General features: G+C 31.9%; 8 protein-coding genes across 16 annotated transcripts; 6 read left to right on the forward strand and 2 right to left on the reverse strand.

The window, feature by feature from the left end:
• Window positions 1–19: 19 nt before the first annotated feature.
• LOC132909949 (clotting factor B-like) lies at window positions 20–5,129 on the forward strand. 2 transcript variants are annotated; one of them, XM_060965231.1, is made up of 8 exons: window positions 20–630; window positions 2,269–2,346; window positions 2,520–2,843; window positions 2,914–3,283; window positions 3,373–3,668; window positions 3,793–3,985; window positions 4,069–4,346; window positions 4,540–5,129. In XM_060965231.1, exons 1-8 carry the CDS (start codon window positions 609–611, stop codon window positions 4,833–4,835), a joined length of 1,857 nt encoding a protein of 618 aa, XP_060821214.1. In that variant the 5' UTR covers window positions 20–608; the 3' UTR covers window positions 4,836–5,129. The 2 variants fall into 2 exon arrangements, with proteins under 2 accessions (XP_060821214.1, XP_060821213.1); XM_060965230.1 differs by having other exon boundaries at window positions 2,530–2,843.
• A 378-nt stretch (window positions 5,130–5,507) lies between these two features.
• Window positions 5,508–7,194, forward strand: LOC132909975 (uncharacterized). Its single transcript, XM_060965278.1, has 3 exons — window positions 5,508–5,612; window positions 5,671–5,789; window positions 5,857–7,194. The coding sequence occupies exons 1-3, from the start codon at window positions 5,534–5,536 to the stop codon at window positions 6,214–6,216; spliced, it is 558 nt and encodes a 185-aa protein (XP_060821261.1). The 5' UTR covers window positions 5,508–5,533; the 3' UTR covers window positions 6,217–7,194.
• LOC132909978 (uncharacterized) lies at window positions 6,369–7,194 on the forward strand. The gene is made up of 3 exons (XM_060965281.1): window positions 6,369–6,470; window positions 6,590–6,810; window positions 6,899–7,194. Exons 1-3 carry the CDS (start codon window positions 6,387–6,389, stop codon window positions 7,107–7,109), a joined length of 516 nt encoding a protein of 171 aa, XP_060821264.1. The 5' UTR covers window positions 6,369–6,386; the 3' UTR covers window positions 7,110–7,194.
• Window positions 7,195–7,990: 796 nt separating this feature from the next.
• Window positions 7,991–9,775, forward strand: LOC132909966 (translation initiation factor eIF-2B subunit alpha). The gene is made up of 8 exons (XM_060965260.1): window positions 7,991–8,277; window positions 8,338–8,439; window positions 8,520–8,659; window positions 8,800–8,916; window positions 8,996–9,108; window positions 9,185–9,329; window positions 9,403–9,528; window positions 9,616–9,775. Exons 1-8 carry the CDS (start codon window positions 8,265–8,267, stop codon window positions 9,763–9,765), a joined length of 906 nt encoding a protein of 301 aa, XP_060821243.1. The 5' UTR covers window positions 7,991–8,264; the 3' UTR covers window positions 9,766–9,775.
• A 100-nt stretch (window positions 9,776–9,875) lies between these two features.
• LOC132909943 (tyrosine-protein kinase Fer) lies at window positions 9,876–16,019 on the reverse strand. 7 transcript variants are annotated; one of them, XM_060965202.1, is made up of 15 exons: window positions 15,410–16,018; window positions 15,127–15,300; window positions 14,947–15,043; window positions 14,689–14,884; window positions 14,353–14,490; window positions 14,067–14,276; window positions 13,781–13,964; window positions 13,450–13,620; window positions 12,879–13,106; window positions 12,632–12,781; window positions 12,195–12,408; window positions 11,935–12,087; window positions 11,709–11,831; window positions 11,510–11,632; window positions 9,876–11,382 (listed from the first exon to the last, which is right to left on the reverse strand). In XM_060965202.1, the coding sequence occupies exons 1-15, from the start codon at window positions 15,620–15,622 to the stop codon at window positions 11,240–11,242; spliced, it is 2,517 nt and encodes an 838-aa protein (XP_060821185.1). In that variant the 5' UTR covers window positions 15,623–16,018; the 3' UTR covers window positions 9,876–11,239. The 7 variants fall into 7 exon arrangements, with proteins under 7 accessions (XP_060821185.1, XP_060821186.1, XP_060821184.1 ...); XM_060965203.1 differs by having other exon boundaries at window positions 12,001–12,087; window positions 12,605–12,781; XM_060965201.1 differs by having other exon boundaries at window positions 12,605–12,781; window positions 15,410–16,017.
• Window positions 16,020–16,368: 349 nt separating this feature from the next.
• LOC132909980 (cytochrome c oxidase subunit NDUFA4) lies at window positions 16,369–17,166 on the forward strand. The gene is made up of 3 exons (XM_060965283.1): window positions 16,369–16,514; window positions 16,580–16,726; window positions 16,906–17,166. Exons 1-3 carry the CDS (start codon window positions 16,464–16,466, stop codon window positions 16,957–16,959), a joined length of 252 nt encoding a protein of 83 aa, XP_060821266.1. The 5' UTR covers window positions 16,369–16,463; the 3' UTR covers window positions 16,960–17,166.
• A 278-nt stretch (window positions 17,167–17,444) lies between these two features.
• Window positions 17,445–19,463, forward strand: LOC132909965 (uncharacterized). Its single transcript, XM_060965258.1, has 7 exons — window positions 17,445–17,798; window positions 17,993–18,169; window positions 18,245–18,375; window positions 18,460–18,557; window positions 18,636–18,850; window positions 18,933–19,115; window positions 19,198–19,463. The coding sequence occupies exons 2-7, from the start codon at window positions 18,041–18,043 to the stop codon at window positions 19,381–19,383; spliced, it is 942 nt and encodes a 313-aa protein (XP_060821241.1). The 5' UTR covers window positions 17,445–17,798; window positions 17,993–18,040; the 3' UTR covers window positions 19,384–19,463.
• Window positions 19,464–19,548: 85 nt separating this feature from the next.
• Window positions 19,549–24,130, reverse strand: LOC132909944 (vacuolar protein sorting-associated protein 16 homolog). 2 transcript variants are annotated; one of them, XM_060965210.1, is made up of 17 exons: window positions 23,660–24,130; window positions 23,368–23,554; window positions 23,160–23,288; window positions 22,908–23,052; window positions 22,692–22,819; window positions 22,432–22,613; window positions 21,984–22,356; window positions 21,733–21,860; window positions 21,513–21,657; window positions 21,306–21,440; window positions 21,051–21,212; window positions 20,820–20,969; window positions 20,489–20,736; window positions 20,309–20,405; window positions 20,097–20,200; window positions 19,852–20,026; window positions 19,549–19,772 (listed from the first exon to the last, which is right to left on the reverse strand). In XM_060965210.1, exons 1-16 carry the CDS (start codon window positions 23,713–23,715, stop codon window positions 19,888–19,890), a joined length of 2,508 nt encoding a protein of 835 aa, XP_060821193.1. In that variant the 5' UTR covers window positions 23,716–24,130; the 3' UTR covers window positions 19,549–19,772; window positions 19,852–19,887. The 2 variants fall into 2 exon arrangements, with proteins under 2 accessions (XP_060821193.1, XP_060821194.1); XM_060965211.1 differs by lacking the exon at window positions 23,660–24,130 and having other exon boundaries at window positions 19,549–20,026; window positions 23,192–23,288; window positions 23,368–23,529.
• Window positions 24,131–24,730: the final 600 nt, after the last annotated feature.

Below are 24,730 nucleotides of genomic sequence, written 5' to 3' on the forward strand. Positions count from 1 at the left end.
GAACTAAAACGAGTTGCTCACGTTATATGGTATTTGGTGTGTCGTCATTGCATCGCGATAGATAGCAAAAGGAGAACGAGTAGAAATACACGACAGAGGAGAACACTTTCCCTCGGTCGAAAAGTCATGGATGGCGGTTCCCATGAAAGAAGAAAAGAGAAAAGACCGAGAGAATGGGAGAGAGTGAGGGAATAATTCCATCGCGAACGAAGTATGTCGAGGTCTTTTCACGGTCAGTCATCGTGAACAAGGTTTATCGCGTATAATCGTGATTGTACGATTCGATGATTTCCTTCCTCCGCTTGAATTTTTTCATTTGACCCCCTCCCCCTCTTTTTCGATCCTTCGCAACCCCCTCCATCGCCATGTCATCCTTTCCCTCCTTGTTTTCGCTACCTTATTTCCGCTCCCCCTCTTTCACGTCCCCCTCCAACCCCCTCGGTGAAGCTCGATAGACGATGAACAATCCGCCGGTAGTCTCGTGAACGCGATAACTTTGTTAAAATAGTTAAACGTGCGTTTCCGATCGCGGGTGTTGAGTGTGGTAACGATAAAAAAGCGTGGAATGTCTGTAAAAAGGATCGGTTGAATGTTTTCTCTGGATCAGGATGTCGTCGTCCACCGTTTTGAGTAAGTTTTCTGTCTTTAAATACGTGGTTCAAGCACGGTAACGCGGGAACGGGCGCCCGCTGTCATTCAACTTTGTGAACGATACTTATTCCTTATCGAACGTTTAACGATGTCTCGATCATCGATAGAAGAACATTGGAAAGCAAAAGATCGAACTTCATTCGAGAATTTCGCGATATGTATTCGCATGTTAAAATCATGAACATCGATTCGTGTTTTATCGCGTTACGTTAACGCGCGAAAACTTTTAAACCATTTTACTTAAAATTTAAACTTTTATTCTCGACTTTTCATACGCTAACAAATTCGGAATCATTTTCACGTGTCCCAGTTACACAGTGTTTGATGATGACGCTACGCGATACTTGTGTTAAATTAGAAATTATACCAGGGATCATTAATTCTTATTTGTTAGTGATCGAGGTCTGTTTCTGTTGAGCAATTCGTACGATGTGAACCAAAGGGGCGCGTAAAAGAACGCGCGTTGCCACAATATGCAAGGAGATGTTTTACTATACCGTATGATGTGAAATGTTAAATTAAATCGATACATTCATGACACTATTATGTTTCGTACTCGTCGATGAAGATAAAGGTATCGTTGGCTATTAAATTGGAAAAAGGACAGTGTAATATTTCATGAGATAAGAAGAAAGTAACGACGATGATCAGCGATCTTGGATGATCAGCTCTTCTCTCGGTTGTGTTATCGTAGGAGAGTGTAGCACGAGCTTGGTGATGAATCAGTGAATGGAAGGAAGGCACACTTTCTCGTCGAGCAACTTTCACCATCGATGAAATCCGTGTGCGTAGACCGATGATTCCAAAAACGTTCGCTTGATCGTTCGCTTTCTTTTGTCCTCCTCTTGAGAAAAAGTTTCAAGGAAGCGGCGCGCATCGTTTACAAGCAATAACCTTGAATCACTTTTCTTGAGTTTTAGCGATTTTTCTAATCTAGTCCCCAGTAAGAGCTCTGATAGCGGTGTAATAATATTTTAAAATACAACATTCGAATGCAACAGATTCGCGAAACTGAACAAGTTTCACCAATGGCTTCGTTACGCTTCCGATTCGATTTCACGGTGAATCGAGTTACCTTCTTCTTCTACGCAGCCAACACGCTTTTCCTATCGATTTTACTTTTAGACTCGCGATTGAAACTCGAGAAATCGTGTTAATAGGTTATCGACGTAATCGGGCAATATGTTATTCGACAAGCTTATGTTGTATACCGGATAGTGTGATTAAAAAATTTTCAAATACAATGACGTTAACGTCGTCATCAAATACTATGTTTGAAGAAAGCAGCGTATAACGCTAGCGGCAAATATTCGGTTTTACGATAATTACACCACTTAAATTTTAGATCTTAATTCATCGAAATGAGGTACAGTACGGTACGATACGATACGCGATGATAGATGGTAAGTCGCTGATTTGTCGGACAATAATTTTTCGAAACGAAAACTATTAATTGATCAGTCAAATCGCGAATTTATTTTCAGTTTCTGTTTCTGTTAATTTTCAGTATTCTTTGTAGAAGAAAAAGGGAGATAGATTCTATTGTAATTGATGCTTACAGAATACTACCTACTAGTTCTATTGTATGCTATCTGTTGATATACGCGAATGTTTCAGAATTGTGCACAGTATGGAGTTTGTTAACGAATTCCTGGTCATACACCGAACAAATCGCCCACTATCGTTATCATACCGGTAAGTAACGGATCTCATCATAAATCTGCTATGTTATCATGTGATGTAAAGCTACATATATACATATTGGGAGAAACGAAATCTCGAATTGACCCGTTCAGATACGAATTCCTTTACATACGCGCGTATACATGTAGCATTGTAATAACATGTACGCGATATGAACGATACAGCATCGAATAGATACGGATCATCTGAAAAGTTTGTGATACCAATGCGAGGATGGAGTGAAACGGATGGATGGGATAGCAGTTATTCGCAAAGGTCACCTCCTGCAATTTTTCGGAGGAACACACACATTAGACCTTATGTAAGGTTAGCGAAAGTCGAACAGGAACGAGAACAACCGGATCCATTGGTTACGATCACTGAAACTTTGGGTGCTTTAAACACTGTCGGCAGTTACATCGTCAATATGACCAGAGGTATGGAGAATTCAAGTTACCCGCCAAAGGAATTACCATCAGCTATATACACTATCTCAAAGAATATTTTAGGTAAGATTTTGAAGTAAAATAAGCTCTTATTTTTGACGAATTTACACTATTCTGTCATGCTCATTTTTAGGACGCAACGTAACAGATAGCATTGCACCGTTAGTTCGAGGAGTAGCTTTGCCTTTGCGACCTATACCGACCGACAGTTCCTCCTCTTTCTCCTCCTCCTCCTCCTCCTCTTCCTCCTCCTCTCCTTCCTCCTCCTTCTCTTCTTCTTCCGCAATTGAGATCAACCAAGAGAGTAAGGAAAAAGAATCTGTGATATCGTCGGTCGGCTGCACCACGGCGGACGGTTACCCGGGAAAGTGCCAAGATTTGAGTAATTGTCCTCAACTGTTACTAGATTTGACCAAACTCAGACAATCATTATGCTTCAAAAGTTTATTCGTTCCGGGAGTCTGTTGTCAATCGACGGGTAAAATTGACACCAATGGGACGAGGTAAATAAAATGATCAGATGCCACCACATAAGGGAGCTTTTGTCTGTTGTATATGATTTTGATACTTTCAACCGATTTGAAATTTTTAGTCCGATAGTCGGTTCGATCTCAACCTCAGGGATCGAATCAGCTATACATCCACCATTGCGACCACCAATCCGTCCGACGAAACCACATCAAACTCCTCGACCGATACCGCTGTTTCCCGTTGCCTCTGCTACCGCGGTTACGACTGCGCCGACGAATCTTCCCGGGTTGTTAACTACAGAATTCGTCCCAGTATCCTCCCCCGTTGTCGACTCATCAGTGAACCATTCGAACAATTTCTTTGGTTCTTCTACCACTGGCGGCACTATCGATACTAATTTCATACAGGACGACGAAGGTAAACGATCATAGTACGTTAATGAATATATAAATGACATAAATCGTATGTGTGCGTGCGCGCGTGTATGTGTAGAAACGAATTAGAAAAGCGATAGCAACATATAAATTGTTTCCCTCGATAGAATGCGGAGTAAGGAATTCGGGTAAGTATCGAGTAGTCGGTGGAGAAGAAGCTCTTCCTGGACGTTGGCCTTGGATGGCGGCCATATTCTTGCATGGCTCGAAACGCACGGAATTTTGGTGTGGTGGATCTCTTATCGGACCGCGGTATATTCTTACCGCGGCCCATTGTACGCGCGATCACCGTCAACGGCCGTAAGTTGCTCGTTCGTAAGTAAACGTTTTCATATTTTCTACTGGAAAACGGATAAAATAGCGGCTTTCGAACATTTGTATAGATTTGCCGCGAGACAATTCACTGTGCGTCTCGGGGATATTGACCTTGAAAGAAACGACGAACCATCCGCCCCAGAAACCTACGCGGTCAAGCAAATTCACGCACATCCAAAATTTTCTCGTGTTGGATTTTATAATGACATTGCGGTTCTCGAGCTGACTAGGACTGTTCGAAAATCTCCTTATGTTATACCGATCTGTCTGCCGCAACTACGTTATCGAAAAGAGCGATTTGCTGGCGCAAGGCCTACTGTAGTCGGGTGGGGTACAACTTACTACGGTATGTACATATCTGACATATTTCACTTTTTATTTTTTATTTGTGCACTTTTATTCATTTTACGTAATACTACTAACACATACTGCTTAATCGTAGCATGCAAGTATATATCTATTCCTTTTTTGGTATCATATTTCTTTTAAGAAATCTTTCAATCTTTTTGAGAATTGAACTGGCTCGTCTTTTCCGACAGGTGGGAAAGAAAGCACGGTACAAAGACAAGCGGTGCTGCCAGTATGGAGGAACGAAGACTGCAACGCAGCTTACTTTCAACCAATTACCAGTAATTTTCTATGCGCTGGTTACAGTCAAGGTGGCAAAGACGCTTGTCAAGGCGATTCCGGTGGTCCGCTTATGCTTAGAGCGGACGGCAGATGGATTCAAATCGGTATCGTTTCATTCGGCAACAAATGTGGAGAACCTGGATATCCGGGAGTATATACGCGTGTCACCGAATATATAGACTGGATTAAAAGTAATTTAAATTAAGAGTGAGAAACTTTCGATCCTTGCTAAAATGGATTTGTACTTTCAAATTCCAAATGCGCGGTATGACATTTTTTTACGGTAATACGATATTGTTTGTATACCTCTAATTGTGAGTGCCAAGAAACCTTATTTATACGTATCCTGTCTATATTATTATATATGCACTAACGTGAACAGGTATAGCAGAAATATGCATACCCCTGTGCATTTGTGTTATAATTCTCACTTATATTATAATTGTATATACGTGCGCACACTTACGCATAGTTTAATAAATTATATGTACAAATTAAATTTACCTACTTACTATTATAATATGATGAGCACTGCATGAACTTAGCTGCGATCTCTTAATTATCAGTTTCTCGATTGTTTCAGCTTGGGTGAATCATTCATTTATACCAATTTATACCAATTATCTATCTAGCCGCCAATCGCTCGTTTATTTATCTAGAATTACACGATTCGTTTTTACAATGTATCCTTAATTTCTTTCAATCTTGGAAAATTTCTACATCTGTAAGTCACCTTTCGTTACTATAGCATATTGTAATCGGTCATGTTTTTAAACTACATGTATGTATATGTACATGCATTACATGGAAGAAATATTTTCGACTTGATTTTCCATTCAATCTTTCATTTTGCTGTTTGCCTAAACGACGACCATAGTAATATGGATTACTTCAACATTCGGAATGAAAAGTAAAAGTACTTCGGTTCAAAATTTTGGAAATTTCGTCGAACAAATGATTGATGAAGCATTAGAAAATAATGGTTAGTAGCTCAATGTAGTAGCTAACGTGTCTTTTAACAACGTTTAAATCTATTATAGAGCAAATGATACAGTTCCATCGAATGATCTATGAGAAATGGAATATCAATAAATTATCCAAATTAGAGAATACCGAATGGATGCGAAATGAAAATAAATCGTTAGAATCAAATAAACAGGTATCAACAAGTAATGAGTGAAAGTTTTACAATATTTGTGGACAAATTTTAAGTTTTCAAATTTTAGAACATATCGGCAACGGTCGCGCATCGTAGATCACGCCGTCACAAATATAAACGATCCTCCTTAATGATCTTTCGTAAAATACCTACGAGTGAAAGGAACTTGATAGAGCAATCGTTAACGACGCAAGCACACAACTCAGTTTCAATCGTCAATAAACAAACTACTACTACTAACAAAAGCGACAATTTCAATGAACTAAATGACATTAATTTCCCTTCGATTATTAGTGATACTAAAATTGTCGAACTTTGGAAGAATTCGACAAAACGAGCGACGGATAAATTACAAATTGCGACAAATAATGTTCTCGCGAAAGCCTGTAAACCTGATCGTATCCACGGGTTATTATTTCTTGAATAAAATTTCTTCAAATATATTTATATATTTTTAGAGAATTTTAATAATATATATATATGTATATATATATATTTGCTTAAAAAATAAAATACAGATTAGTCAAGCAACAACAAAGTAGGAGAAAGTTATCCTTCGAAGACTGGAAAGATAAAAAGACCGTTATATATCAGCAGATGCTTAAAAAAATAGAAACCGAACGGCAGCAGAAGTTACTTGAAAATTTGGCAAATATGAAATGGAAAAAAGTAATACGGCAGGTGTAGATTATAATCCATTCTATAATTTTTTTCAAGTTTCCTGTAATATTATTAAACAAATTTATTTATTTATTTAACAATTTTAGTTATTTATTTATTTATTTTTGTTTTTTACTTAGGCACAAATACGCAAAAAGCAGGAAGATAAATATCGTCAAAAACAGAAATTATTTCGTAGAAAACACGTTGAAACGATTAAACGAACAGATGCGATAGTAAAATCTAATTGTGATAGCATCCATGAAGCACAAATTATCAATGAATGTGTTTTGTATACGCCGAAAAATCAAAAAGAAATAAAATTAGATAAAGAAAAGAGAATCGCATCGAATATTATGCAGTAAAATCTTTTAGATATAATATCTACTCCATTACAAAAAGAGGAGATAAGGGGAAGATGAAAAAGAAATGATTTTTGTACTTTTCAGGGAATCAAAACTGAATAGTGCAGCAAGTAACGGTCGAAAGAATAAAACAGTTTTGATGGAGGATTCTATGGAAAACATTAAATTCTATTTTTGGTTAAATCAATTGAATTGTGCTCTTCATAAGAAGTATTTACGCGAACGCCGACATCTTGTACGATCATTTTATTGTCAACCTTTCTATTATGGGAGTGCAACACCTTATATCAAATAATTATGATTATAAACGCATATTTCAAATCTTTTATGTCATTCGTCTATGGAAAATGTACTGGTGAAATTACATATAAAACTTCAAATCTCAGGATAATATAATCTCTTTTTTCCCTTCTCTCTCCATCATTGCTATCATAAAAATTTTAGATTTATTTAACACCATGTTTAAGAGTTGATAGCAAGCTTCATATATAAAACTCATCTTAATATATCGTTTCTCTAGTTATTCTACAAACATCTCTTTCTTATAGATCAGCTGTAACAAATAAAGCGGTACAGTGTAATGATTTTCAGTATTGTATACACATATACAAGCACAATTTACCATTTTTACCATCTTTTAACTTTTATTCTAACGTTTCCACTCATACAATCTAATGTTTTAAAATAAACTTTTAATTGTAACTTTTAAATTGTAATATCTATAACATGTTTTAACTCATTTTAACTTTATACCTCATAATATTTACAAATATAATAAATAAACGTGCGTTCTCAACCAAGTCGAATACATATATACATATACTATTAATTTGTCTTTTTAAATGCAAAAATTTGTTTTTAAAATTAAACTCTATATTAAAAAGTGTAAATTCTTCGAACTTCATTCAGACACATTTTGTCAGTTTTATTTATAAATTTTTCCAATTCAAAGTACAACTACTGCATACATATATTTATTACCAGATACTACATATTTAATTATGTTTATTTATATGCACTTTCAGTCACTTTAATATATATACATTCATTTAATATTTGGTATCCGTTTGTTTTATATTTGTAACCCAATGAAAAACTTAAATATTCGTCATTTAATAATATCGTTGTATATGAAAAAAAATATATTCAATTATCAAATTTATATAAGTGTGACATTGTTCAATGAACCAAATACATGTGCATACATGTACACCAGATTTTTATAGGATTTTCTTGTTTGCACTTATTTGGAGTTTTATTTGTTTTTACTTACCTTTACAATTTTAATAATATTACAATTCATTTAATGTAAAAAATTTGTGGTGTGAATATGTAACGCATTATTAATCATATATTTAGGCATATGAACATTAACATTAACCTAAAGTTAGCAAGTGATGTGTTATTTTGATCGGAAATAAAAAGTATCCGTAATATTTGAACAAACATTATGGAAAAGAAAGGTAACTTATTTCAATATAATAAATTAACAAAATAATTATACTTATTATTTCTTTTCTCAGAAATTTGTCAATACTTCAATGGCATCATAAAAAATGAAAAAGATGTTTCTGCTGGGATGGCTGCTATACGCACATTACTAAAAGTTTTGGAATATTCAGAATGTAAGAACATATTAATAGACTTTTAGAGACAACATATATGTATTATACGTCTATTTTTTTTTTTTTTTTTTTTTTTACAGCTGAAACAGTTCAAGAACTCAGGTATTGTCTGCAAAATGCAATAGATGCGATGAGATCCACTGAAAATCCTGTAACTGCTATTGCATCTGGCAGTGAATTATTTCTTCGTTTTATAACTTTGGCTACATTAGATACTCCTGTAAGGATATTATTGTACAATTTGTCAGGATTTCTTGTTTCATGTCGGTCCTTTTCCCTTTGTTTCTTGTTATCTTATTTTACAAGTATATTTAAAATCTGAAGTCATATTGATCGTTGTTCTATATTATTTGATATTAGTCATTTGCAGAATGCAAGGGTATTATGCTTCATAGAGGGAAGATGTTTTATGAGAAATTAGTAGCTGCCAGAGGAAAAGTAGCAAAAGTTGCAGCACACTTTATTAAGGATGGTTCTGTAATTTTATTTGTTTTATAATTTCTCTTTTTTAAAGATCCCTCTTGATTCCCAATTATAATATAACATTGTGTTTTAGAAAATACTTACTCATTCAAAGTCTAGAGTTGTATTGCAAGCAATGAAGGGAGCTGTTGAAAGTAATAAAATATTTCAAGTATATGTAACATGTTCTTCTCCAGATAATAGTGGGTATGTATTCTTATAATAACTTAAAATGCTTGTTTATGTATATGTTTGTTTTCTTTTCATGTTTACCAATGGGCAGGCAGGAAATGTGTCAAAATTTGACAGATTTGGGTGTATCTTGCACATTAATATTAGATTCTGCAATGGGATATGTTATGGAACAAGTTGATATGGTTATGGTAGGAGCAGAAGGGGTCGCAGAAAGTGGAGGTGTCATTAATAAGGTGTATTAGAGTTTCCTTAAATGATTATTAACATTGTGAATTCTCATTTTCATGTAATACTTTGCATTTGTAGGTTGGCACATATACAATGGCAATGTGTGCTAAAGAAGTAAAAAAACCATTTTATGTATTAACAGAGAGTTTCAAATTTTCAAGAATATATCCATTAAATCAAGTCGATCTTCCAAATGAATTTAAGGTAGTGTACTAAAATTTTCCCAGTTGTTTCTAATTAAGATATAGTACATATTTAAAGATTTGTTTTTTATTGTCTTTTTCTGTACAGTATACAGCAAGCACGTTAAAAAAGGACTTGCAGAAAGAACATCCATTAGTTGATTATACACCTCCACATTATATCAGCCTCTTATTTACTGATTTAGGTATATTAACACCTTCAGCTGTAAGTGATGAACTTATTAAATTATACTTGTAAAAAACTGTAATTTCGTATAGATGATTTTAATAAGAATATAGATAGAAATAAAAATTCTTAAATGGTAACAATAACAAGTATTTAAACACCTTAACAACAAAAATTCAAACTTTATAAAAGGCTTCCATACAAGTTTTATTAATTTTTAAAGTAATATTGAGTATTGTAGAATAACAACACATTCGTTTTCCTTTTTAAATCGCAACTCGGAATAACATATAATAAAGCATATAGACAATAATATAATACAACAGAGTTTAACTGTTTTGAACATTTATAAATTCTCCACTAGTTATAACTTTACAGAGGATAACTTACGCATTTCGCACAATACATACATGTATAAGATATCTATAGGCACAATTTTAATATTAAACATGATATTGTCTAACACATCTCAATAGTTAAGCGTACACCATGTATTGAAACAGCAATAACTAATAAATTCTGTGACTTTTGATAAAAATAAAAAAATTGTAAGTTCCTTATATATTAATAAGTTACGTATTATAAAAATCAAATTTTTTAAAAATTTGGAACTTTGTTACATGTATAAATAATGTTACAAAACTTTTATATTTATAGTTTCAATTTAATATATTTAGTATGCTTATTGCGAAAATCTGTTCTGAATGAATTCAAGACCTAACATTCTTTATTTCACTGATCAATACTGATTATTAAAATTGAATTATTATTTGGACGGATAAATAATATAAGGAATTTTATGGCAGAACTGTTAATATAAAAAATCAAGAACATGAACAATAGAAAATGTATCGGTATTGGGTCATCCTGAAAATACTCGGAGTTTTTGAATCTTCCACTTTGACAGAAATACCCAATACAATTTTATATACTATTATATCAGAGTACGATACATATTCACATTTCCTATTCACAATACATATAAATACAATGCAGAAGTAAAAATACCAATGGTTCACTATGAAAATGTCAAATGTCGTTTGATTCAATGTTTGATTGAATTTCGGTGAAACGTAATACGTTTTAAATCCAAATACAATCAATTTATTCTGGAATACTAGTGCATGGAAAGAATGATGTACTTCAAGACAAATAATGAGAAATAGTGATATGTAGAAATGAATATCATAATAAAGCAAATTGGTAATGACTAAAATACGGTTCCTTTTTTCTTAGTGGAATTTAGATATTCAGCACTTCTTAAGTATTTATAATAAAGAGAATATTATTACCTGTAAAATTTATTGTCATACAATTGAGTTCAAGGCTTTTTCTTTTAAATTTTCTGAAAACATAAATTATTGCGTTGCTTGAGATTTTCATAGCAAATCAGAGATATAACATATACATACGTCTTAATGAGCATCATTTTTTAAAGCTCATAATCGGAGATATTATAAGACTTGTATAAGAAAATCGAGAGCTACAATAAACAATATGAGAAAAATGTTATTCGTAACACAGCTTAGCACCGACATAAAATTATTTATAAATACGCTTGAGAAAGCGTCTCAACAACGGTATATATTTGATCGAAATGAGGACGCTTCTCCGGTTCATATTCCCAACATCGTAACATTAAACGATATATTTCATCGGGTGTATTTTCTGGTGCTGGCATTCGATAACCTAAGAACAGAAAGAGAAATTTTTATTTAAGTTCTACATGTAAAATACTTTATTATGTAATAGTAAATACCCAATAATAATAATCATAATAATGAAAGTGTAATGAGGGCTATGACTCAAATATTACCTGCATCTATCTTTTCGCGAGCTTGAGAATTAGACATCCCACTATAAGGATTTCCACCTTTAGAAAATATTTCCCACATTAAGATTCCATAACTCCACACATCACAAAGCGACGTATATTTACCTATAGAAAATATTAGAGTGAAAAATAGTATTAGAATCTTAAATATACATCTAACACACGATATTTTTTCAACTACCAAAATTTAATGCCTCTGGCGCAGTCCATTTAATTGGGATTTGTTTCATACCATCTGATACTATATACTCTTCTTCTTCTCGTGACATTCCGAAATCTGATATTTTTACTATAGATTCATATCCTAAAGATAAAATATATTATATTTGGTATTTTTACAATTCATATGCCTTGTGCAAATGATTTTTATAATAATTAAAAATATGTTCACATACACACACATTTACCTACGAGACAGTTTCGAGCAGCCAAGTCCCTATGAATACAATATTTAGATTCCAAATAGCGCATACCTGCAGCTGCATCTTTACACATTCGAAGTTGTTCTTGTTGCGTAATAGTATTAGCATTTTTTCTTAAATAAGTTAACAGAGAACCACCTATCATACATATTAATTTGATATCAACAAACAATTGTTATTCACAATATGAAAAATATTTAACTCTAAATATTTAATTCCAAAATAGATTAATTTATTGAATATACCAGGTACTAATTCCATAACAATCATAATAGGTTGTTTTTGGACACAAATTCCTATAAGCTTTACTATATTGGGATGATCGTATTGCTTCAATATTCGTCCTTCTTGTAAGAATTTACGTTTTTGTTCATCCGGTAACGTTACTTTGCAAGTTTTTACAGCCACTTCAGTCTTACAAGTTTTTAACTGCGCTTTATATACATCTCCAAAGTTACCCTAAAAATGTACAATATTTTACAATTAAACATCTATTTTTATTCTATGTACATAAACTTTTTGAAATAACAAGTTTTCTAAATTAGGCGAAATTCATATTAATTCAACTTAAAGTTAGCTATCAATTACTTATTAGATTTCGAGTTGTTTAAAAAACTAAAGTAACTTCTTTTTTCTTTAAATTTCAATCATATACCCGTCCTATCTTTTCTAGGAGAATTACATCGTCGTTATTGAGTTCCCAACGTTCACGTAAAATTGGGGTTTTGAGAATAGCTCCAGATCGACTAGTCACTGGTAATCCGGATAACCATTGATGCCTGATTAATTCTTGAATCGATGGAAACGTAGGACCTTCGAATCTGTAATGCCCCTAAAATTAATAAAAACACATACGATTTGTTTCTGTGCCCTTTGAATTATATGAAGTGAATTATATTACATAATTAAAAACGCAACCGATTGCTTACTTCAGGAGTAGTTTGTACAATGAAATGTTTATGTCCATCCCAGCAAACAGATAAAACTATTTGGCATTCATCATTTCGTGTTGTTTCGCGTACTAAGAAATCTCCTTCAGTTACGAGTAATCTCACAACTTCTTCTCTGGGTAACACACCATGAAACCACTCTTCCTCCATAAGATCACCACTTCCATTTCCCTTTTGACTTGTTAAATGCGATATCCCACGGAATGTCTATAACATACACATAACATATTTCATCTAAAAAGTAAAACGGGACATATCTAGAACATGAGATATCCTTCCTCTTGTCTATTTTAATCATTATCATTAAAACGCATCGCAAATGTTAGTTTAGGATCACAATTGAATGCAATTTATTTGCATAATAAGATAAACATGCTTAATATTAAAAGTCACACACAAAATATTACTAATTTAGTTATAAACGTTTTATAACACATGTATATTCTTTTATAAACATATGTATAACATTGTAAAGATAAAAAAGAAGCGATTACGCATGAAATACGTTTATATTCGTACAACAAATGGATAACATATGAAGAAAACATACAACTGGTAGAGTATTATCTGCTTTTGAGGTAGGACCTTCGCTACTCGATCTAATCGTTCCATCTTTTGTGTCGTTTATTATCGGTAAGGATTTGAAGGGAGATCTAAATATTGTCATGAACCGCTGATTTCTTCGTAATGTAAACAGACCAATATCTGCAACTGTATTTTTCTGCAAGGGCAGTGATGCTAGCTAAATCTATTAATCCTCCAGAAACAAATAGTTTTGTATTGAAAAACTATTTTGTAGTAGAACAGTTTGCAACGTTCTTGGAAGAAATACCCATAATATTTATAGAAATATCCACTATTTGACATATAGTTCTTATTACCTTACTAATAGAAGGTGAATCAGCGAAAGAGCTTTCCATTGAAAGATCATATCCAAGTGGTAATTCTTCGCAACCTAATTCATTTAAGGCAGCTCTAATAACATCCACTTGCCGCTGAAGTCTCTTTTCTTGACAGCGTAATCGCAATTCTTCTCTTTCACGGGAGTAATCCAAAATTGATATTCTAACGTACAACAAAAAAATAGAAAAAGAGTAAAATAAATCCATTTTAATACTAGTGATATAATAACATTTAGACATTATTTTTGACACAATATATTCTTACTTAGAATCGCTATTGTTCTCTGATGGATATGGTGGATTTTGTCGACTCTGTTGAGTTGCTTTCAAAGAAGTTTCCAATTCTGTTAGCCTATTTCTTAACCAATCTATAGTCAAATTATCTACTGTTAATTTATTTGGCAACAATTTTCCTGATGTATCATCTACAAGGTTCTCATCGAAAATAAATCTTATCGGTGACGCTGGTCGTGTTCTGTATTGAACATTAACAAATTATTAATATTATTCACATTAAACTGTAATGATAAATATAAGTTTGAAATGAATACCTGTGCTTCCCTATAAAATCCCTGTACTCTTCTACAGGCTTTACAGAATCAACAGCCTTTTGCATTCGCCGATGTATCTCTTGAAATTTATCTGTCGTAAAATCAGAATATTTCACTATGTCCTGAAGTATGGTTTTCCTATCATGCAAAAAACAAGGTTTTAATATTTGCTATACAATGGATGTCATTGATGGAATAATCATTATTAATCTTTACCTTTTCTATCAGCATATGCTTGCATAAAAATTTCACATAAAATGTGTTAACAATTCATAGAATAAAACAGTTATATATAATAAACTCTTTTAGAATCTAGAACCAAGAAGATGCTCTTACCATGATGTTATAAATTCTTGATGAATCGCTTGTTGTCGGTGAAGCAAACTGGGTAAGTAACAAGTTCTTAGGTCATGTTCACACTCTGTTACAGCACCCAAAAGCAATACGTATTCATTGTGGGTAAGGTGAAGTTTCCTACAGGCTTTCTGATATTTTTCTCTTACTTCATCCAATTTTCTGCCAACTCTACCGGCTGAACAGATATCATGAGCGACAGTAAATAAATGTAGATTAATAAACAATATAAATACTTACACTTGACATAATGTTCTTCAAAACGGGATCTCATCAATTTGTACATTTCTAGATTCTTCTGATATTCCAACTTTTTCCTGGCAACATCTTCAGTCAACTAGATTATGCAATAAACATATAATAAATAAAACGATAGGTATTTGTTTTTAGTATAGAACTTCCTTGTTGCTTGCTCTCTACCTGCTGAAATTGATTGTTCAACCACGTTTGCTCCTCCTGATACACTTTCCTAGCTCGTCTTCTTTCAGAATATAATGTCATAATGTGTTCAACTACTATAGCTTCAATTGAATCTGCCTGCTGTTTGATTAATTTTGCAGTCTGATCGATAGAGTCCATAATATCTCTCCAGCTCTACAATACGTTACCAAATAAGCAAATGTTTTTAAGAAGCCACTGTAAATTCTTGAAAAAAAAATCATGAACTTCAACTTTAAATTTAGTTTGAATTTCGAAGATGTACCTGCGCTATTAGACTACCAACAAGATCCTCGTTACGTTCAATCTTCTTCCCTTGCATAGTCAGGGAGGAGATTGTTGAAGCATATTCACGGTCTGATTTAACTTTAATCGTTAAACACCGTCTCATCGTTTCCAGAAGCTTAATTTCAGCATCTTGACGGGCAAGTAATGCCTCGTGTGATGACTGTCCTTGTAAACTCGTAGAGAAACCCATCCCGCTTATCGTGTACAACTAAAAATCGCCGTCTTACCGACTTCTTTAGACGTGTCACGAACAAAAATTCATTCTTACGCTAGGCGAATGCAATGACATTAATGGTAGCAGACAATCTAATAAACTTGAATGAATCATTTATCGAAATACCACATCGCAAACAAAAGTTCATATACACATTATTTAATTAAAGTTCCATATATCTCTGCGGCTCAGTTGGCTGAGATCAACACTTATATTTATACAGACCACAGACCTCAAACTGCAAAAATTTACTTTTATTTCTGAAATACCGCCATGAAACCACAAATAAAATAGACGACCAATTCAAGTTCGATGAAAATGAAACTAACCAGTAGTATAATATATCATCAATGCGTTAAAGCTTCAACCAATAGCTTGTGTTTTTTACACATATATATACTACATGTATACTATGAACTCTGTGAATAACATAAGAGAATTTCATTTTAATTTTTGTGTATTCAACAAAAATCTAAAATCCTATGCAAAATAAACTATAGTATTACTATAGTATTAAATGTGATTAATAATTTGACAAATCTTTGAAAATTATTAATGTAATATGTAATGCATTAAAAAGCATTGCATTGTCAATCTATATTGACTTTATTGTCGATGCTTAAAATGTTGTAGGTTCGTTTTCATAAAAATTTCATTCAGGATTCGAAATCTACACGTTACACTACGCTCTCTATATTGATCTATACCATACTATAGTAAGTACATACTATGTTAACAAGTATCAGTTAAGAGTTTGATTTCTATGAACGGTTTATTTTAGCGTGGTGCCTGACGTCTATTTTAGTACTATAGCAAGATGGCTAAAATGCAGGGTCTTACATGGCAAACTTTTAAAAAGAATTCGATGGTACGTAAAAGATTATGCCCGAAGAATCATATGGCAAGGAAATATTATTATTCATTTCTCTTTAGTTAGCACCGTTGTTTTTTTGTATCGGATTCGGAGCATTGTTCTCATCGGGTTATTTATTACGTCTGGCTTTTCGGAGCCCTGATGTTACTTGGAATGCTAGAAGAAATCCTGAGCCATGGAACGAGTATAAAGACAAAGAATATAAGGTATGTTATATTAATAATAATGAAAATAATAAAAATGATATGTAACTAATAAAATAGATTATATTTAAATCCCACTGTGTCAAGTCAACCATATAAAATATTGGCTGACAGTTATTTTGAACAATTAATTACGATCCAAAACTTGCGTAATTACTAAATTTCTTAATTTTTATTTTCAGTTCATATCGATTCAAGATAGGTCTAAGTACTATGCTTCACCTCCAGAGTACTAAAAAGCATGTTCTTTGCTAAATTAGTGCTAATTAGAAAAAGTTAAATGAAATTGAATTAACTTGTAATATATATATGTATGTAGATGATTCTCAATTATGATAGTTATTATTACTATACTGTAAGTGATAATTAACAACACTATCAATTTATAAATACATTGTATACATAAAATTTAAATGGTAAATAATATTTAAATATGAAATAAACATTTATATGTACATATATTATTTCCTATGACAATCTTAATAATCGTTGGATTTGTTAAGAAGTATGTATTTTAAATAACTATAAAGTATAACGTTTTTTAGTATATATTAAATTATGCAAATAATCTGAATAAGGTTATGGCACTTAATCAATGGTTAGGAATAGTACAGCCATGCAGATAGTCATGATCGATATGTTTGAAATATCTTGTGATAATGTAACAGAACATTTTTATCGATTATATACATGTTTGTGTTAAATTACTGAACGTATCGCAAGAGAGCGCTACGTCGATACCGAACTAGGTATCATTCTTTTCTTCGTTAATAATGATAATTAAATTCTTCGAACCGCTTGAATAATTATATGCCTTGAATTCGCATATAAGTATACATGTACACACACATGTATATGTATATATATATATATATGCACACAAAGTGTTATTTAAGCCGCAAGGTTTCCGAATTTGGAGAACAAATCTCTCGTATCTGAGATAGATATGTATTTGCGAATACATGTGTTTTACGTGAGAATGACATGGCTTATTTAAGAGCGCGGAAAAAATGCATCTACATAGTATTACTTATATTCTAAGAAGAACGTGATACGCTTGTACCGATTAATATAGGTAAGGCTTAATACGTTTCATAAATGCATTCTATAATATCTAATTAAAATATAATTGTTTCCAATAACAATAAATATTTCTTTTATTAACATATTCTACATTTATCATTTATTTTATGATTTATATATGCAATTCAGTGTGTATATTGTAAAATTTTTTAAAGATATAGATTGAAATTTATTCATTTGATTTAGGTAATAGGAAATATTTAACAGTTGTGTAAAAAGTTTATACATGAAAATATGGATACAACTTGGGAGGATTTTTATGCTAAACACCCACCACCTCAAGACTTTAATCAGAATGAAATATTATTAAAAGCATTTGTAGAACGACAATTGAAGAGAAATAATAAAGTCGTATTAGTAACAGTGAGTGTTTGCTTTTCTACCATTATATATTGTATAGGTATTGTTATTTGAAATTAGTACGCATCAATTTTATAGAGCGGGGGCACAACAATACCTTTAGAACACAATACGGTAAGATTCGTTGATAATTTTAGCGCAGGGACAAGAGGATCTGCATCTACAGAATATTTCCTAGAAAATGGATATGCTGTAATTTTTATGCATAGGTACTTATATCAATATATACTTAAAAACATATTATACACTTATATACTTTATTACTTATTTATATGTAATTTACCTATTTGCAGAGTTAATTCTCTGGAACCTTTTTCAAGACATTTAAAGGGTCAGAAATTTTTGGATATGTTAGAGATCAATGAACAAAGTGGAGAAAGCATGATCACAGGTATATATATTTCTTGTAGACTGTCAAAAAAAATTGTATAACAATGCATATAAATGCTCATAATATGGTTGTTTTCAGTCTTACCACAATATAGAGAAAACGTGATAAAAGTATTACGCAAGTACAAAGAAACTTTGAATCAAGATAAATTATTGCAACTCACTTTCACTACGCTTTCTGAATATCTTTGGCTTCTTCGATCTGCCTGTCAAGCATTAGCTTGTCTTAAAAATAAAGCAATTTTGTATCTTGCAGCTGCAGTTTCAGATTTCTATATCCCATCCAATGAATTGGTATACAAGTTTAAAATCTTCTATTAATTTTCTATATTCATGCACGCATACACATGCATATAAATGATTTTTAAATTTCCAGTCCCTTCACAAAATTCCTTCTAGCGGACCGCCAACAATATCTCTACAGTTAGTGCCAAAAATATTAGCTCCTCTTGTAAGTTTGTGGGTTCCAGAGGCTTTTGTAATATCTTTTAAATTAGAAACTGATCAAAGTCTTCTAATTTCAAAAGCAAGAAATGCACTAAATAAGTACAAACACAACGTGAGTAATAACAGTGAAATAAGTAGTATAGTAAAAAGTGAATAAATTGATTTTTGTGTACATATTGCAATTTTTTTTCTAGTTAGTTATAGGGAACATGTTGCATACTCGAAAACAAGAGGTTACGATTGTCAGTCAAGAGAATAATGATGTTATTTCTCTTACTAACGAGCAATTAAATAAAGGTGAAGAAATCGAACAATCGATTGTCAATATTCTCATTGATAAACACAGAACTTTTATACAATCTACCAAACAAAGTAATTAATGTGCATCATGTCTATATATATTCAATTAATAAAACGCATTTTAATGTAAACAATATTGAATAAATATTACTCAATTCTATTTTCTTTTATTATTGATAACTACTGATTAACAGTTCATTATTAAATTGGTAAGTGTTGTTATTTTAGTGAAATTTTAAAAGATGAATAAAAAGTATTAACTCTTATTTTTTGTATGATATTATTTACATCTTAAAATAAATATAGTCTTACATGACGCATGCACTCATCCATACACACATTTAATTTTTTGTGGCTGAACAATGTACATATGTACTCGTTCAGCGTAAATCACTAATGTGAACGAAAACAATTTCAAATGACTATTGTTACAAAGACATGTTTTACAGAGGGCTTAATTTCGAATCGTCTTAAACCATACATTTATAGATTGACGTAAATCTATTTTGATAGTTACTTTTTTATAGAATATAGATAACAGTACTTACTGTACAATTCAGGACTAAATTAAATGTAATAGGATATCAATTTTTAAGACTTGTTAAATACACATTAATTTTATCAATTAATTGCCTGTCTGTAGTTTCGCACTGACCTAGTAAATAAGTTAACGCATTAACATCTTTTTGTTCTATCGCCGTTTGAACGGCCTCGTTCATCATTCTATAAGAATATATCATTTCATTATATTGTTCGAGGTCGTGTAATAAATAATTTACGTGAGTTTACCTACTTTAATTTAACCAAGTATTTTACTTTCAATTCGTCCCTTACTTTAGGTAAATATTTTTTCGCTTCCCTTTCTTCGTTATATTTTAAACATTGGTCAATAAAAGGCTAGAATAAGTGGGAAAATACATATTTAGTAACAAAGTATTTTTAAATAAAAATTGTATATCGATATGAATAAGTAAATTCTATTTAATGCTTTAAGATATTGGTTACCTCATAACCAATAGGGGATTTTTTACTTTTGGAGAATTTTTCCAATTCGTTCCATACGCCCTGCTCGGCCAAACATTGTATTCGTAACCACCAATATCTAAAGAAGATAAAGAAATTTTTCACTCTTCATACATCAATAGTAATATAAAAGAAAATATCTTTAAAAAATATAGATTGTACCTTCGATCCGATATTTTATACTCTGATCTTAATTTATCAGCTAATTTGTATTCATTGCGCAATAGTAATACTTTTACAGTATCCTGAAGTGGTTTCCCTACAATCGGTTTCTTTAATACATCTTCCATAGACCTTTGATAGCGTAATAATTTTATTTGTTCTTCTGTCAAAGCTGCATTAGTATCGTTACGAGCTAACTTGAAATTCTCCTGTGCAGATTGTAATAATGCTTCTCTTGACATCGTATTCTAAAATGTATCATAAATTCTGATGTGAAGTAATGAAATATGTGGATATATATAATATTATAATTATATTGATTTTTGCAAACCTTTCGCTGATAACTCTCGGTAATGAACCATATCGCTTGAGAATGAAAATCATCATATTGATTATAAATATCGCGAAGTGTTTCTCGATTATGATTTTGACAGTATTTGATGTATAAAGCCATAGCTAAAGGACAGTGCATTATGGACATCTATAGGGAGTGAGTCCAATGAGAAATATATTAAGAATCGAATTTCTATCTCTATTGGACCGATTGATAATAAAATGTTACCTGAAAATCACCGAGTGGCATGTTCTCCCTGAGATGAAGTATTACGGTATAAACCAAATCGGTATTTCCGCTTTCAACGGCTTTACGTAAAGCGGCTCTTTCTTCACCAAGCGTTAATAGAAGTGGCACTTGTTGATGTGCACGTGGTTCGTAATCAATCAGCTAGAAACAATATATAAGAGTGTAACATATGATAATATATTAGACGAAACAAAGAACTGTTCAACAGTTAGTTGTTTAATAATAACGATCTACTTTAATTGCTAGTTGTTTTCGGCCGCAGTCGGCTGCTCTTCTTGCAATTTCGCTATAAGAAACACCAGGCGCGTAGCCTAATTTATCAGCTATTTCTTCTGCTATTTGTTCCTTATCTAATTGCGTCTGTTTTACCTATTACAAGAAAATTTATTCGTATAGATATGGTAGATGATCGAGCAAACGAAACTAGATAACAAATGTTACTTTATAGCAAGCCCAATGAGCTAATATTCGACTTTCTCCATCGATCTCTGGTAACTGAAGATGCCGTGCAATTTGTATACTTAGATAGTAATGTCTTCTTGCAACGAGTCTATCCAATAACACTTGACTCGTGAGAATAGTGAACCTGTCATCATTAAGGCGTTGTCTTACATTTTTGAAGGCGATAAAATTAAAAGAAAGATATTAAATGAAAGGATACTGTGTATATGTTAGTGGAATTCCAATTGCAGGGTGCCTTACTGCATTTAAAACTCTTAAGGTTCGACACATGTTGACGTAATACTCAGGATTAATTGTTTTACTAAATCCTTTCCCAAATTTAGCAGCCTAGAAGTATTGATACAAGGAATATACATTCATAAATATGTACATATTTATATTGTAGAAGTAAGAATAGAAAGAAGAAGAACAAGAAGAAGAACAATAACAAATAACAGTTAAAGATTTTACCCTCATTAAAAGCTTTTGTGTTTCAAAATCAAATTCATGGCCAGCTCCATCGATGCAAGCTTTTATTGCAGCATCTAATTTATCTTTGACTAAATCCATGTAACTATCAGCTTTATGACTCCTTTTTTGAAACTGTTTAGAAGCTTCCAATAAATAAGACGCAGGATCAGTTGAATTAATTCGAAATATTTTTTGAACGACATTCGGTACTTTTTGTATCATTTCATGAGAAGAACCAGATAATACACGTACACCATCAATCTCTGTAATAAGATGTACCGGTCCATCGTACGTGTATATTATGGTTTCGGCTGTTCGTCCGATTACCATTACAGTACTATTCCAACTACATATTACAGCTTCTGTTCCACACCTATAAATTCTTGTATGAATATCATTGAGTCGTTTTATCATGATATTATATAAAAAATAATGTAAACATGTTAACCATGCTATGTTTTCTAAGGGCTCTTTCATATTTGTATAATGTTCACAATATTTTTCATTGAAATCTATAGTACCCATATACAAATGCCCAGTATCCGTATAAAGAGCGATATGACGATTGTTTCCAGACACTGCCATAGCAACTATAGTGAACACTTTATTGTGTCTGGTAAAAAGGTTGTCCTAAAAATATAAAATTGTTTGAAGCATTAAAAATGTATTTCTCTTTGTCTCTCAACATTCAAAGTTTTTATATTATACAAATGGTATATGAGTTGCATTTTGATGAGACTGATGTATTACAAATATTCCATCTCTGTTCGATAATATCACACGCGTTTCTCTATCGCAATGAACTAAACACCAGCATTCAATTTGCCCACCATATCCTGAAGAGTAAAGAAACATTAATATTACAGACCAGTTTATTAGATTAGATTAATCAGTAATGTAAGAAAATATATTTTATCTACTTACTAGGAATTTCAGATATTTGCCTAACTTTTGGTTCAACTATATTATTCACCAGAAATATACGATTAGTAGATGTTAGAACTGCAATACCAGTTCCACTGTAACTGACAAAAAATTTTGCTTCTACAACCTTAGTATCTTTCACTTCCTGGCACAAAGAAATATCAACACAATCAGAATATTTTAGAGAAATAATCTCCACATATTTTAATTAGCTACAAATTATAGGTATAAATCTAGATATAAATATCATACGTTTCCCATACTAAAAGCATGTTGATATGTACCAAACATATCATATATATGAACCATGCCATCGTCTTCCACACATAGTAATTCTTCTTGTTGAGACCAGCCCAAAAGAATTAGTTGCCCCCCACTCCACTAAAAGAAATGACAATTATAATCATGATATGGTAAAAAAGTTAAATTTAAAATAAAAAATAGTTTTTGAAACTTTTACTTGCAACTTGGCTGTTAGTTTTCCTGAAGATGTGTATAAATATATCGTAGGCTTATTCGCTCCTTGAACTTTCACCAATTTTTTAGAATTTCTGGTGACTGCGATAGAACCTCCATAAGGAGCTGCCACTAATACATTATTACTTGATACTTCGTCTTGGAAAGATAAAGGATACAATTCAAATTTTCTAAAAATAATTATTTTTCGTGAATAATGGAGTTGTTTTCTTTCTTCTTCTGTTTCTTGTTTAAACAGATCATTTCGGTACCATAACCTTATACTGTTATATTACCTAAAATAAATGTCTCGACCCAAAGGAAACCAATCGGCGGTTAACATTGCTAACATTTTTATAAACAACCAAAACTCAATCCTTATTCTAATCGCTTTAATTTATGGATTTTGTTCTAATAGTAAAGAATAACATAGATACAAATACGTAAAATTATAGCCGCGTCCACGGTCATATACATAATATACAATAATACACAGGTCTGACAATAATACTTCAATTTTTGGTGGAAGTTGTGGGATATGTTATCATTTTGATGTATATTAGTTCTCTTATTAGCCGCATGGCGCTACCACAAAATTCCTAACGCACATGTGCGTCTGGCGCCCAATACGCTGTTTCGGGATGAACAACAGAAGCTATCACTAGGCCGCTACACATTTGAAAAAAGAGATAGGTAGAGAGTAAACAAAACCGCTTAGGTATACGATTATGATTGTGATTTGGAGAAAAATTTATAATGAAGATGCCTTGTATTAAATGCAATTAGAGGTGCTTATAGTTTTCATTTTTATGTACATATTATTAAATTTCATAATTTTATATGATAACTATAATATGTACAAGTGAAAATATGTATAATATATATAAGAGAAAAAATTACGAAAAAAATAATTGTCAAAAATATTATTTATACCATGTTAGCTATTTTCATATTGCGTGCAAAATATTTCTTATAGCATAATAATTAAAAGAAATATTTAGATAAAATTAACTGTAACTAACACAATTATAAGTTTTTAATAGACTAGATTGAACGTAGATTCATATAAAGTGATGTGCTATGCGCAAGAGATACATTTATATAGGAAAAACTATTTTGTCACACCTTATATAGATATGTATATTTTATTTTAATATTTTTCCTGTGCTGAGTGGTCTGAATTTGTAATAAAAAAGTAGGGATCTAAATGTGGAACATTTTTTTCACGACCATCGTTTTGTGTACTTTTTCCTATGTAATTTTCCTTTAAAATGCCTGTAATTGTTATGTTCAGCTAACTAATTAAGGAATGGTTTGACACTAAGATATTAATCTTATTTTTATTATTAAGAAAGCTATTTCTTATT

Source organism: Bombus pascuorum, chromosome 8, assembly GCF_905332965.1.
Source record: "Bombus pascuorum chromosome 8, iyBomPasc1.1, whole genome shotgun sequence".
NCBI lineage: Eukaryota > Metazoa > Arthropoda > Insecta > Hymenoptera > Apidae > Bombus > Bombus pascuorum.

What these genes read in the sequence shown, in the direction of transcription:
- LOC132909965 (XM_060965258.1), top strand. Translation starts at nt 18,041, where the DNA reads ATGGATACAACTTGGGAGGATTTTTATGCTAAACACCCACCACCTCAA. An exon ending in ATAAAGTCGTATTAGTAACA is followed by an intron (nt 18,170 to 18,244) that starts GTGAGTGTTTGC and finishes TCAATTTTATAG; the next exon opens with AGCGGGGGCACAACAATACC. An exon ending in ATATCCCATCCAATGAATTG is followed by an intron (nt 18,851 to 18,932) that starts GTATACAAGTTT and finishes TTAAATTTCCAG; the next exon opens with TCCCTTCACAAAATTCCTTC.
- LOC132909944 (XM_060965210.1), bottom strand. Translation starts at nt 23,715, where the DNA reads ATGTTAGCAATGTTAACCGCCGATTGGTTTCCTTTGGGTCGAGACATT. An exon ending in CTCATTGGGCTTGCTATAAA is followed by an intron (nt 21,441 to 21,512) that starts GTAACATTTGTT and finishes TTCTTGTAATAG; the next exon opens with GTAAAACAGACGCAATTAGA. An exon ending in AATCCCCTATTGGTTATGAG is followed by an intron (nt 20,201 to 20,308) that starts GTAACCAATATC and finishes CACTTATTCTAG; the next exon opens with CCTTTTATTGACCAATGTTT.
- LOC132909980 (XM_060965283.1), top strand. Translation starts at nt 16,464, where the DNA reads ATGGCTAAAATGCAGGGTCTTACATGGCAAACTTTTAAAAAGAATTCG. An exon ending in CTTTTAAAAAGAATTCGATG is followed by an intron (nt 16,515 to 16,579) that starts GTACGTAAAAGA and finishes ATTTCTCTTTAG; the next exon opens with TTAGCACCGTTGTTTTTTTG. An exon ending in ATAAAGACAAAGAATATAAG is followed by an intron (nt 16,727 to 16,905) that starts GTATGTTATATT and finishes TTTTATTTTCAG; the next exon opens with TTCATATCGATTCAAGATAG.
- LOC132909975 (XM_060965278.1), top strand. Translation starts at nt 5,534, where the DNA reads ATGAAAAGTAAAAGTACTTCGGTTCAAAATTTTGGAAATTTCGTCGAA. An exon ending in TGAAGCATTAGAAAATAATG is followed by an intron (nt 5,613 to 5,670) that starts GTTAGTAGCTCA and finishes AATCTATTATAG; the next exon opens with AGCAAATGATACAGTTCCAT. An exon ending in CGTTAGAATCAAATAAACAG is followed by an intron (nt 5,790 to 5,856) that starts GTATCAACAAGT and finishes TTCAAATTTTAG; the next exon opens with AACATATCGGCAACGGTCGC.
- LOC132909966 (XM_060965260.1), top strand. An exon ending in TCTTCTCCAGATAATAGTGG is followed by an intron (nt 9,109 to 9,184) that starts GTATGTATTCTT and finishes ACCAATGGGCAG; the next exon opens with GCAGGAAATGTGTCAAAATT. An exon ending in ATCTTCCAAATGAATTTAAG is followed by an intron (nt 9,529 to 9,615) that starts GTAGTGTACTAA and finishes TTTTCTGTACAG; the next exon opens with TATACAGCAAGCACGTTAAA.
- LOC132909978 (XM_060965281.1), top strand. Translation starts at nt 6,387, where the DNA reads ATGCTTAAAAAAATAGAAACCGAACGGCAGCAGAAGTTACTTGAAAAT. An exon ending in GGAAAAAAGTAATACGGCAG is followed by an intron (nt 6,471 to 6,589) that starts GTGTAGATTATA and finishes TTTTTTACTTAG; the next exon opens with GCACAAATACGCAAAAAGCA. An exon ending in ATCGCATCGAATATTATGCA is followed by an intron (nt 6,811 to 6,898) that starts GTAAAATCTTTT and finishes TGTACTTTTCAG; the next exon opens with GGAATCAAAACTGAATAGTG.
- LOC132909949 (XM_060965230.1), top strand. Translation starts at nt 590, where the DNA reads ATGTTTTCTCTGGATCAGGATGTCGTCGTCCACCGTTTTGA. An exon ending in CCACTATCGTTATCATACCG is followed by an intron (nt 2,347 to 2,529) that starts GTAAGTAACGGA and finishes AGCATCGAATAG; the next exon opens with ATACGGATCATCTGAAAAGT. An exon ending in CGCGATCACCGTCAACGGCC is followed by an intron (nt 3,986 to 4,068) that starts GTAAGTTGCTCG and finishes ACATTTGTATAG; the next exon opens with ATTTGCCGCGAGACAATTCA.
- LOC132909943 (XM_060965201.1), bottom strand. Translation starts at nt 15,622, where the DNA reads ATGGGTTTCTCTACGAGTTTACAAGGACAGTCATCACACGAGGCATTA. An exon ending in TTGGTAGTCTAATAGCGCAG is followed by an intron (nt 15,301 to 15,409) that starts GTACATCTTCGA and finishes AACGTATTGTAG; the next exon opens with AGCTGGAGAGATATTATGGA. An exon ending in ATTCACCTTCTATTAGTAAG is followed by an intron (nt 13,621 to 13,780) that starts GTAATAAGAACT and finishes CTGCCCTTGCAG; the next exon opens with AAAAATACAGTTGCAGATAT.